Genomic DNA, 13,010 nt, shown 5'->3' on the forward strand with positions numbered 1-13,010 from the left:
AATATACCAGTCACCAGTGCTATATATATATATATATATATATATATATATATATATATATATATATATATATATATATATATATATATATATATATATATTCTTTTTTTTTTTAGTTAGTTAGTTAGTTAGTTAGTTAGTTAGTTAGTTAGTTAGTTAGTTAAAGGGAGGCTAATTTTACCATCAATGAACTGTTGTTTTATGAGCTCACCAGTAACAGTGAAAGCAAACATTAAAGTCGCAGATTTAAGATGTCATTCATCAAAAAACAATTTAAAGAGAAAAGTATTTCCTGATTTCATGGGAGGGCTACTTGGCACCACCTATTTTTTAAAGCAACACCCCCACACATTCTTTATTATATATAGCAGACATTAGAGCTAGAAAGAGATAGAGATGTGGATCCCTCTAAAAATCTGTCTATATCTGTCCTTTAACTGTATCTCTGCAGCTTCAGTCCTTAGGTCAGGCACCTGTCAGCTCCAGGGACACTTCAAGTTGAACGGGATGTTCCAGGATGGAGATCTTATACTTGGAGGCCTGTTTGAGGTTCACTTCCTCACAGTGTTCCCAGAGCTGAGCTTCAGAATGGAACCGGAACCACCTTACTGTGAGCAGTGAGTCAGGGACAGTCTGAACAAGGATACCTACTTATATAAAGGACAAAATGAAGAAAACTAAAAGAAAGCTACTTAACTGTCTTGTAATTATAAATTGCATGTACTTTTTTTTATCAATCACTCATTGTAATCAATTGCTTTATTTATTTATTTTACAGACATTTGCATCAAAATCAGAGTTTGTAATTCAAATGAAGAGTACAATTTACCAGAAGCATGTAGGAAATTCAGAAACATTGAAATATTATAATTTATCTTGCTTTTTACAGGTTTGATAAGGCAAGTTTCCAGCAGGCACAGACTATGGCCTTTGCTATAGATGAGATCAATAAGAATCCAAACCTTCTTCCCAACATCACTCTTGGATACCATCTTTATGACAATTGTGTAAAGTTGGGAGTGGCATTTAGAGCTGCTACAGCTCTTATTAGTGGGACAGAGGAGTCTTTCTCCAACCTAAACTGCACTGGCCCACCACCAGTGATTGCTCTTGTGGGGGATCCGGGGTCTACTCACTCAATTGCAATCTCCAGTGTATTGGGTCTGTTTAGAGTGCCTATGGTAAGTGTCAATGTGAAATGCAACATTTTTGTTATTGTTCAATTTGAATTGTAATAGTTAAAAAAAATTATAGTCTGCATATAAAGCTTCTAAATATTTATTTCTCTTTTGCTTGTGTGTAGACTTACTTTCTGCTCGTTTGTGTCTCTTCTATAAGGTTAGCTATTTTGCCACCTGCTCCTGTTTGAGTGACAGGAAAAAGTACCCCTCTTTCTTCAGAACTATCCCAAGTGATGCCTTCCAGGTGCGGGCTATGGTACAGATCTTGAGGCATTTTGGATGGACCTGGGTTGGTCTCCTCTACAGTGATGATGACTACGGCATCCATGCCTCTCAGTCCTTTCACAAAGATATTCAGCTATTTGGAGGTTGTGTGGGCTTTTCTGAAATGCTACCTCGTGATAATAACCGTAGAGATATTCAGAATATAGTGGGAGTGATTCAGGCCTCTACAGCTAGAGTGGTGGTGGTGTTCTCCACAGAAGCCTATTTGTTACCACTAATGGATGAGGTGGCATTGCAAAACGTGAAAGGTAGACAGTGGATTGCAAGTGAAGCTTGGTCTACTTCACCTGTGTTTCATACCCAGCGTCTTTTGCCTTTTCTGGGGGGCACACTGGGCATCGCCATCAGGCGTGGGGAGATCCAGGGACTTCGTAAATTTCTTTATTACCTCCGGCCTGACAACAATCCAAGGAACAATATGGTAAGAATTTTCTGGGAAAACATGTTCGATTGCAGTTTTGACACTAGAGGCAGAGAGGTAAAGGGAGAAAAGAAGGGGTGTTCAGGGCAAGAAGATCTGATCAACACCGAAACAGCATATACTGATGTATCAGAGCTAAGGGCATCTTATAATGCATATAAAGCAGTTTATGCCCTTGCACATGCGCTTCATGACCTGACACAGTGTGAGGAGGGCAGAGGACCATTTAGTGGGAACAGATGTGCCGACATAACTAACCTGCAGCCCTGGCAGGTATAGCATGAAAAACTGCATGTACAGAGAAGTGACAGAAATAATTCTACATGTTTATACACAATATAGAAATACATATTACACCTGTCCTGTCTGTAACCTGTACAGGTAGTACATTACCTACAGAAAGTAAACTACACCACTGGCTTTGGGGATAATGTGTCATTTGATGAGAATGGCGATGCTCTGGCCATCTATGATGTGATGAACTGGCAGCCGAGTTCAGATGGTGCGATAAGGGTCAGCACAGTTGGTGTGGTGAATGAAGGGGCTACAGCAGGGAAGGTGCTCACACTGAATGAGGATGAAATATTCTGGAACTTTGAGAACAAAAAAGTAATTAAAATGTTATTTTAATTTTAAAACTACTATTATTATACTTTAGTTTGTTATTATGATTTCATATATGCACTGAATCCACCACCCCCCACAAACACATCAGTAATAAGAGTGATAACAGATGTTGTGCCCCTTAGCCCCCACGGTCTGTGTGCAGTGAGAGTTGCCCCCCTGGCACCAGACGAGCCACGAAGAAGGGCCTTCCTATCTGCTGTTTTGACTGCCTGCCATGCGGAGATGGAGAGATTTCTAATATAAAAGGTAAAGGAATCCTATTCCACAATTGTAATATATATTGAAAGAGAATTTTATTGTAAACTTTTGTTTTACACACAGATGCTATTGAGTGCACAACATGCCCAAATGAGTTCTGGTCCAATCCAAATAAAGATCTGTGTGTCCCCAAAGAAGTAGAGTATCTGTCATATGAAGAACCTCTGGGCATCTCTTTGACCACTGCTTCTCTTCTTGGCACCTGCTTCTGTGCTCTTGTGATGGTCATCTTCTCTCATCACCGTAGCACTCCTGTAGTACGTGCCAACAATTCAGAGCTCAGCTTCCTGCTTCTGTTGTCACTCAAACTGTGTTTTCTGTGTGTGTTGCTGTTCATTGGCCGACCACAGGTGTGGACATGTCAGTTAAGACATGCTGCATTTGGCATAAGCTTTGTCCTGTGCGTCTCTAGCATCCTGGTCAAGACTATGGTGGTAATAGCTGTTTTCAAGTCATCTCGACCTGAGGGTAAAGGTGCTATGAAATGGTTTGGTGTAGCTCAACAAAGAGGCACTGTCATGGCCCTAACTGCCCTTCAGGTTCTGATATGCACAGTCTGGTTAACCACTGCATCCCCAACACCCTATAAAAACAGCCAGTATAGCACCTCTAAAATAGTCTATGAATGTGCTATTGGTTCAGTGGCTGGTTTTTCAATGCTGCTGGGATACATTGGCGTCCTGGCAGCAGTAAGTTTCCTCTTAGCCTTCCTGGCAAGAAACCTTCCAGACAATTTTAATGAAGCCAAATTCATTACCTTCAGTATGTTGATCTTCTGTGCTGTGTGGATTGCATTTGTTCCAGCATATGTGAGCTCACCAGGGAAATATGCAGTGGCTGTGGAAATATTTGCTATTTTGGCTTCCAGTTTTGGATTATTGGTGGCCATATTTGCCCCAAAGTGCTACATCATCCTTTTACATCCAGAGAGAAACACTAAAAAAGCCATCATGGGAAGAACCACACAAAATAAATAATTTACATAAACTAGACATTTTTGCATTAACCTCCTGAGACCCGAGAGTTTGCCTGGTGTGCATTTTATAATTGATCTTGCTATTTGGGATATGTAGGACCTAATAAGTACAATACCTAAAATTTGTTTTTGTACAGGAAGTAGTTTTTGCAGAAAAAGATGTCCTCATGTGAGGACAGTGGGTCTTGAAATATTATTTGCTGTTGGGGCCAGAAGGTCCTTATTAGTCAAAATTCAAAATTTCAGCTTAATTCCAAATTTTCTGCTCTTAACAAAGAAAGTTTTGCTATAATAACGTAAAAAACTTAAAAAAAAATTAGAGATCCAGCTGAGGTTTGAGTAGGACTATCTGCCGATATCCGATATTTACTAGATTGATTTACCATGATTTACTCTGCTCACACACACACACACACACACACACACACACACACACACACACACACACACACACACACACACACACACACACACACACACACACACACACACACACACACACACACACTCGCTCACTGTCTTTGTAGTCTCTGCAGTGTTTCCCAACCGGAACCATTTTTTTTCTTTCAAATTTTTCAAATAATTCTCTCTTTGTAAACTTTGTTCAATGCATGCGAGTGCTGCCATACATTCGAATATGACCAGTCATTTTCGCCGTCATCCCCCGGGTGTAGTGCCAGAAGACGCGAATGAGAAGTCGCGCACGCTGTAAATTTTTCAGAATATATTAGGCTACTGTTGTAGCCTACAGTAGATTTAACTCTGTCTCAACTAATAATAATACAAATTATGCCTAGATGGTTGCTTATTTTTCACTTGATCTTTTTTATAAACAATGTTTACTTTTAAACAGCATACAGCCTTTAAATGTTAATGTATTATTTAATTATAATGATTATCATCATAAATAATAAACTTATTGAATTGCATACATTTTTTTTAAATACTTAAATAAATAAAAAAATAAAAAAATTGTGGTACCGAAATTGGTACAGATCTGGCACGCATCTCCCTGTATCATTGCGTGATACTTTTGTATAATTTTTGTAAAGTTTTAGCCTGGTCGCCATTCACTGCCATTATATGGATAAGCGCGTACAGGACGTTTTTAAAACATTCTGCTTTTTTTTTGTTAAAGTCTCGGCAGCTAGTGTACTTGAATTTTGTTTATCTGCAACAATATGTTATAATTACAGTTTTGCACAATAAATGTTCTCAAAACTACATACGTTTCTTTCTTAAAATATTACACCGTTATTGTTTCGTTGGATTAAAATGCTCTATGGGATGTTATTCAGTGGACCCTCACCTTTCCATTCATTCTGGAACTTTTAGCAGTGGATGCGTGTGTGGCTCGTAATTAGGAAACTACGGTATGTGCTCTTTTTTTCTTATCAATTGTTTTGATATGTATTGCTTACATTCATGCAAAAATACAGCCGTTATAAGCTTTTCATTGAAAAACAGTGGTCTGTTCTCGATGCTTGAGGTTTAGACCTTTAGAATGATATATAGTTTGTCAAGATTAATGATGTTTTTTTACGTTAAATCTATTAACAAACATTACACTCGTGCTAAAAATAGCGCTTCAACCCGTGCACCCGCTCATGAAGCTTAAGGAGTTAAAAAAAAAAATACATTTAGCAGTTTGGCTTTCCTTAGGGTCTACACATTCTGAAATGGTTCTATTATAATTTGTTTATCACAATATATATCGTTCCCATTCAGTCGGTCACGTTCGACGTACGTCGGACGTACCGACGAATTGGGATCACTTCTGGGAGCCCCTATCAGCTTCGAGCTATCTAGAACCGGCCAATGGACAATTGGCGTGCGAGATTTGCATCTCGCGCCCCGCCCCGCGGGTATAAACAGGAAGCGAGAGCGAATGCACGCTGTCATTCACTTCGGAGCCACACAGGCATATGAAGGACTCACTCTTCTGCAAGGACGAGTATTTTCGCTGCTATCAAGCAAGAGAGAAATCTGCAACCGGAGAGAACCAGAGGAGGACGCGTGTTGGAGAAACGGCACCTTTCAGCGGGACCGCGCTGACTCATCCAGCTGCCTCTGAAATACAGAGAAAACTGCTGTTATCACAGCAACCCTGTTGGTCTGGGTAGGGCGTTTTCCTGTCTGAGTACAGGCACGGGCTGCACTACAATCCCGTGCGCTGTCGCGGTTCCCCTGAGTGCTTCAGCACAGAGCGTTTTCCTCACAAAAAGAGCTTCACGGGTAACGTGCCATCCTTTTCAGGATGTCTTACCACCCGTGCGTTTCTGGATGCGGTCGTTCCCGGTCCCCTGCTGACGGTCACAATCGCTGTCTCACGTGTTTGGGCACACAGCACGCTGAGGCGGCGTTTGTGGATAGTTCGTGTTCCCACTGCGGGAACATGACTATCTCGGAGTTAAGATCGAGACTCTCCTACCTCCGGGCTGGGGGAGTCCCCTTACCCATCCCACGAAGTAGGTCTACCCCTAACTCGGGTGGACCTGCTTCTTTGGATGGCCAGGGTGATCTGAGGATCACGTTTAGGGCAAACCCGCCGAGTGAATCTCCGCAGGCCCCTATTCCCTCTGCTCCGCAGCCGGTAGAGCCTCCAAAGGAACCCGCTGGACCCTCCCACGGGAGACCAGTGTTGACTTTTGGAGCTCCAGCGGACGAACAGATGTCGATCGCTGCATCGGAGGGGGAGTTTCAGTCCTCGGGGGATGAAGGGTCAGTAGTACTGCCTCCCTCTGGGAGAGTGGCAACGGCTGCCCCGGACCCTGAGATGGTTGCTATGCTTGCCCGGGCCGCCGAAAGGGTTGGGCTCGAGTGGAACCCTCCACCGTGTCCCGAACCCTCTAGGTTGGATGATTGGTTCCTCGGGGTGGGTCGCGCTGGTTCTCAGCGTCCCGCCCCGACACCTTTCTTCCCGGAGGTGCATGAGGAGCTCACGAGGTCGTGGACGGCACCTTTTTCTGCCAGAAACCGGCCGAGTGACTCCTCCCCCCTCACTACCCTCGACGGCGGGCCAGCCAAGGGTTACGTGGGAATCCCGCCAGTGGAGCGCGCCGTCGCGATGCAACTGTGTCCGGCGACCGCCTCTAACTGCCGCGGTGACCCACGTCTCCCGTCCCGGGCCTGTAAGTTCTCTTCCGGTCTGACCGGGAAGGCTTACAAGGCTTGCGGACAGGCTGCGTCCGCTTTGCATGGCATGGCGTTGCTGCAGGTCCACCAGGCCCAGGCACTCCTTGACATGCACGATGGTAGGCCTGACCCAGAGCTCCTCCGGGAGCTCCGGACGGCGACGGACCTCGCCCTCCGGGCGACGAAAGTCACCGCCCGTGCTATCGGTCAGGCGATGTCCACGCTTGTGGTCCAGGAGCGTCATCTCTGGTTAAACCTGGCTGACATGAGGGAGACCGATAAATATCGGTTCCTGGACTCCCCCATCTCGTCAGCTGGGTTATTTGGCGACGCGGTCGAGAGCTTTGCCCAGCAGTTCTCGGCTGCCCAGAAGCAGACGGAGGCGATCAAGCACATCTTGCCCCGGCGGCCCGCTGCTGCCTCCACCCCGCCGCCGGCGGCAGCGCCTCCGACTACTCGTCGCCGAGGACGTCCACCCGCCTCCGCCCCCGCCAAGGCGCCGCAGCAGCCTTCCACCAGCCGTCGGCGTGGGGCCGGTGGGAAGGACGTCCAGTCCGCTCAGGCCGCCGCCAAGCCAGGTGGCAAGCGTCGTCGCAAGCGGCCCTGAGACGGGCCACCCAGAGATGGAGGAAACTGCTTTGAGGGAGATGGCTGCAGCACCACTCCTTCCCCCGGAGGAGGGCCGGGGGAAAATCTTTTGTTTGTCTGTTCCGCCGCTGGCCCCAGTGCCAGCGGCACCCAAAACTTCAATAAAAGAGCAGTTTCCAATATCTCTGGGTGCCAAGAGAGCGCGCTTGGCGGTGGTCGACGCTCCCATGCCTCGCCACCCTCAAGTACCTCTCCCTTCGCCAGCAGGGGACGCCGGCTGTCGGGACGCACACAAGCGGCCTCCCCACACTCGCACGTCCCCTCCGCGGATGCAGGTAAGTGTTGCACAGCACACTCAGATCCCGCTGCGGGCCGCTCCCATGCCGTCCGAGCCGGATCCCTGCGTTCCGCCTCGCTGCCCCGCTGCAGGTACGTCTGTGGTACCAATGGTCCCCCTTGCTCGGAGTCTGGGAGCCTGGCTAGCGCTTCCCAGCCCGTCTCGGTGGCTCATCCGTACCATCAGACTCGGCTATGCGATTCAGTTCGCCCGGCGTCCCCCCAAGTTCAGGGGCGTTCACTTCACGACTGTAGTGGAGGCGAACCCCCCCCGTGCTCAGGGCGGAGATCGCTGTCCTACTGGCGAAGGACGCGATAGAGCCGGTCCCTCAAGCCGATATGAGGTCCGGGTTCTACAGCCCGTACTTCATTGTACCCAAGAAAGGCGGCGGGTTACGACCGATCTTGGACCTGCGATTCCTGAACCGGTCCCTTCACAGGCTGCCGTTCACGATGTTAACGCAGAAGCGCATCTTCAGGTGCATCCGTCCCCGAGATTGGTTTGCAGCGATCGACCTGAAGGACGCGTACTTTCATGTCTCGATTCTCCCTCGACACCGGCCCTTTCTGCGCTTCGCGTTCGAGGGACGGGCATATCAGTACCGCGTCTTACCCTTCGGCCTGTCCCTGTCGCCCCGCGTCTTTACGAAGGTTGCGGAGGCGGCCATTGCTCCCATTAAAGAGCATGGTGTTCGCATCCTCAACTACCTCGACGACTGGCTGATTCTTGCCCAGTCGCGAGAGCAGTTGTGCGAACACAGGGACAAGGTGCTCAGTCACCTCAGCCAGTTGGGACTTCGGGTCAACTGGGAGAAGAGCAAACTCTGCCCCACGCAGAGGATCTCTTTTCTCGGTATGGAGATAGACTCGGTCGCCATGACTGCGCGCCTCACCGAGGAGCGCGTCCAGTCGGTGTTGAACTGCCTGAATTCGTTCAAAGGCAGGACAGCGGTTCCACTGAAACATTTTCAGAGGCTGCTGGGGCATATGGCATCCGCAGCCGCAGTAACGACGCTCGGATTGCTTCATATGAGACCGCTTCAACGCTGGCTACACGATCGAGTTCCGAGATGGGCGTGGCACAGCGGTTCCCTCCGCGTCCAAGTGACTCCGAGGTGCCGCCAAACCTTCGGCCCGTGGTCGGACCCTCTGTTTCTCCGGGTGGGAGTTCCCCTAGAACAAGTGTCCAGGCACTCCGTTGTCTCCACGGATGCCTCATCCACGGGTTGGGGTGCCACGTACAACGGGCTTGCAGTTTCGGGTCTGTGGACGGGGCCTCAACTGCAATGGCATATCAATTGCCTCGAGTTGTTAGCAGTTCGTCTTGCACTCAGCCGCTTCAAAGTGCCGCTCAGAGGCAAGCACGTTCTGGTCCGGACGGACAACACTGCGGCCGTAGCGTACATCAACAAACAGGGTGGTTTACGCTCCCGTCGCATGTCGCAACTCGCCCGCCATCTCCTCTTATGGAGTCAGAAGCATCTGAGGTCGCTTCGTGCTGTTCACATTCCGGGCCTGCTCAATCGTGCGGCCGACGAGCTGTCACGTCAGCAGGTACTTCCGGGAGAATGGCGACTCCATCCCCAGGCGGTCCAGCTAATCTGGAGTCGTTTCGGGGCCGCACAGGTAGACCTGTTTGCCTCCCCAGAGACGACCCACTGTCAGTGGTTTTATTCCTTGACCGAGGGGACCCTCGGGTCGGATGCCCTGGCCCACAGCTGGCCCCGAGAAGAACGCAAGTATGCGTTTCCCCCAGTGAGCCTTCTTGCGCAGACACTGTGCAAAGTCAGGGAGGACGAGGAGCAGGTCCTGTTGGTCGCTCCGTATTGGCCCAACCGGACTTGGTTCCCGGAACTAGTGCTCCTTGCGACAGCACCTCCCTGGTCCATTCCTCTGAGACAGGACCTCCTGACTCAGAGACGGGGCACCCTATGGCACCCGCGTCCAGACCTCTGGAAACTCCATGTCTGGTCCCTGGACGGGACGCGGAGGTTCTAGGTGACCTACCGCAAGCGGTAGTTGACACCATCACTTCCGCTAGAGCCCCCTCTACGAGGCGCCTCTATGCGTTGAAGTGGAACCTGTTCGTCGATTGGTGCTCTTCTCGCCGAGAAGACCCCCGAAGATGTTCGGTCGCATCTGTGCTTACCTTTCTACAGGATGGGTTGGAGCGAAGGCTGTCTCCCTCCACCCTCAAGGTCTATGTCGCCGCTATCGCCGCTAATCATGAGCTCGTAGATGCAAAATCTTTAGGTAAGCACGATCTGATCGTCAGGTTCCTTAGGGGAGCGAGGAGATTAAATCCACCTCGTCCTCCCTCCATACCCTCTTGGGACTTAACTCTGGTGCTAACTGCACTACAGAGACAACCCTTTGAGCCTCTGCAGTCAGCTGAGTTGAAAGTTCTGTCGTTGAAGACAATACTCCTGACTGCGTTGGCCTCCATCAAGAGGGTAGGGGACCTGCAGGCATTTTCGGTCGACGAATCGTGCCTGGAATTCGGGCCCGGTAACTCTCATGTGATCATGAGACCCCGGCCTGGATATGTGCCCAAGGTTCCCACTACTCCCTTCCGGGACCAAGTGGTGAGCCTGCAAGCGCTGCCTTCGGAGGAGGCAGACCCAGCCCTAGCTTTTCTCTGTCCCGTCCGTGCTCTCCGGACTTACGTGGATAGAACGCAAAGCTTCAGGACCTCAGAGCAGCTCTTTGTCTGTTACGGAGGACAGCAGAAGGGAAAGGCTGTCTCCAAGCAGAGGATGGCCCACTGGATAGTGGATGCCATCGTCTTGGCTTATCAGTCCCAAGACGTGCCCTGCCCGCTCGGGTTAAGAGCCCACTCCACTAGGAGTGTTGCCTCTTCCTGGGCGCTGGCTCGTGGCACCTCGCTGACAGATATTTGTAGAGCTGCGGGCTGGGCGACACCTAACACGTTCGCTAGATTCTATAGCCTCCGTGTAGAGCCGGTGTCTTCCTGTGTGCTCACTTCCCATAGTCAGTAACACCGAAGTACCCGTTCTAGTGTCGGCTTGCTGCGCTATTCCCTCCCCTATGGTAGACGGATGCGTGCGCTTATTCTGCTCCAGTCGAGTTCCCCGGAACGGCGAACCCTGTTGAGTCCTCCGCAACCCGCGGCAGTCGGACGTGGCGGAGCGTCTAACACTCCAGGTCTAACACTCGTATGCATTGGTGGAACTTGTGTTAGGCTGGGTTCCGTATGTAGTGACCCCCACGGCGGTCCCATATGTGTATTCTTCCACGGTACGGCTCCCTACGGCGAGCCCGTGTCTTTCCCTCGGCAGAGCTCCTCTGCCGTCCCAGGTTCGTGTTGTCTCCCTCCTAATTGGCCGGGGCCACCCCTGGGACTTCCGTATGTTGTGCTGCCCACGGCCAGCCCATACGTGTATTCTCCACATGTTAACTCCCTCTGGGCATGATGTGGCTTCCGCAGCTGCCTTCACAGGCACGCTTTCCCAGCGTTATCCAATACAGTCAGCTGAGTGGGTCTTGCGGAACAGCAGCTTTGACTCTCCCTGCATGAACCTACCCGCCCGCATCAGATCGGGGTCTGTGGGGCTCGTCGCTGGGCGCTGGAAGTGGTAGTAACTATGGCGTTTTCCATAGGGGATCCCAATTCGTCGGTACGTCCGACGTACGTCGTAATTCCACCAAGTGGTTGAAACGTATAATTTGTATTAATTAAAATTACTTTTAACATTTAATAACAGACATGTTCAAATTCCACAGCTTGATTGTATTGGTAAAACTGACTTAGCAATGCACAACACAACATTGGAATTTGAACTTTAAAAAAAAGAAGTACATTATATGTTTCAACTTGGTGGAATTGGCAGACATTCCCTTAGCGCTGTGGTATCGGGTCAAAGGGTTCTTGAGTATAAATATGCAGCTATAATGCACGTAGGTGATTTTGAATTGATATTTCATGTCGATATACAATTCCACACTTAAAACTGATCGTAGTGTTTAAATATTTGTAAGACTGGCGAATCTATAGAACAATGCAAGGAAAACTAGCTTTACCGCACTCCGAGAGTCCCCTAGTGGTCGGGAGCATTTCCGTTGTGTTGTGGCTTGATTTCTTTGTGTTGTGGCTTTTTCGTTGTGTTGTGGCGTCATATTCATTTTTGGGTGAACTAACCCTTTAAGGGACAAAACACAGTTGGAGGTATTGCCCTGTCGAACACAAAAATGGCGGCGAGCATAGTGGAAGTGAGATCTTCGGTACCCATGAATAGTTGGACTAGTGAAAGAAAGAACTACAACACCCCGTAATAAACACACACACATACACACTAAAGCCCTGTGGAAGCATTTCAATGAGCAATAGAGATAGCGTTACATGGACGTAGGAAAATTAAGACCTGGGGCCGGTTGCATAAACCGTTAAGACTAGTCTTACAAGTGAGACATACATTTTTTTCATTTAGACTGATCATAATTTTTTTAAATCAGTTACATAAAAACATAGACTGGCCTAATTTGATACGAAAAGTAAGACTGAATGCCACTTGCCTAACTGCTAGTGGCTCATACTAGATCTTAAGACACTGTCTTAACATAATGGCTTAGTTTATGCAACTGGCCCCTGATTAAAATGATTTAAGACCTAGAACTCAATACTTCAGCAAATTTAAGACTTTTTAAGACCCCGTGGGTACCCTATACTGTGGAATTACTGTGAAAGCCATACAATTAACCTGGAATATACTGTAATTTCACACTAACATTTTTAACAGTGTACACATCCACATTTGAAAAGAATAGATATGTTTTCTGAGGTTAAGGCTTACTTTTCGTCTGTGGTGAAACTTGCTTTCGTCAATGTGTACACACACATTGAGCCCCCCAACTTTTTGTCCTCTTTTTTTTCTGAGCCTCCGCATACTTCTCACACATACACTTCGCAATTTCATGGACATCTTGGACAGAGTCGCACTACTACTTGAGATGTCATCTAGCATCATATCCACTTGTCGCATATGGAGACCCTGTGAAAATCTAAACATAATGCCATGAAATATTATTGTAAAGGAACAGAAGCAAAAATGTAATGTTATGGACTGTTGCAGACTGTGCAGACTGTTATGGATAAAAGGCAGAGATCACAGACAATATAAACTTGCCTGTGTATATACTTCATCCAACTAAAAAGGCTTGCATGGGAATGGGAAAAAATGGGCTT

General features: G+C 48.2%; 1 protein-coding gene across 1 annotated transcript; it reads left to right on the forward strand.

Annotated features, from left to right (window-relative positions):
• Positions 1 to 396: 396 nt before the first annotated feature.
• On the forward strand, positions 397 to 3,749 carry LOC307131514 (extracellular calcium-sensing receptor-like; the record flags this gene model as incomplete). Its single annotated transcript, XM_079825217.1, has 6 exons — positions 397 to 617; positions 890 to 1,181; positions 1,339 to 2,160; positions 2,269 to 2,496; positions 2,637 to 2,760; positions 2,836 to 3,749. 6 exons carry the CDS (start codon positions 397 to 399, stop codon positions 3,747 to 3,749), a joined length of 2,601 nt encoding a protein of 866 aa, XP_079681343.1.
• Between the last annotated feature and the right edge of the window lie 9,261 nt (positions 3,750 to 13,010).

Source organism: Gobio gobio (assembly GCF_949357685.1).
Source record: "Gobio gobio genome assembly, chromosome: 9".
Classification (NCBI taxonomy): Eukaryota; Metazoa; Chordata; class Actinopteri; order Cypriniformes; family Gobionidae; genus Gobio; species Gobio gobio.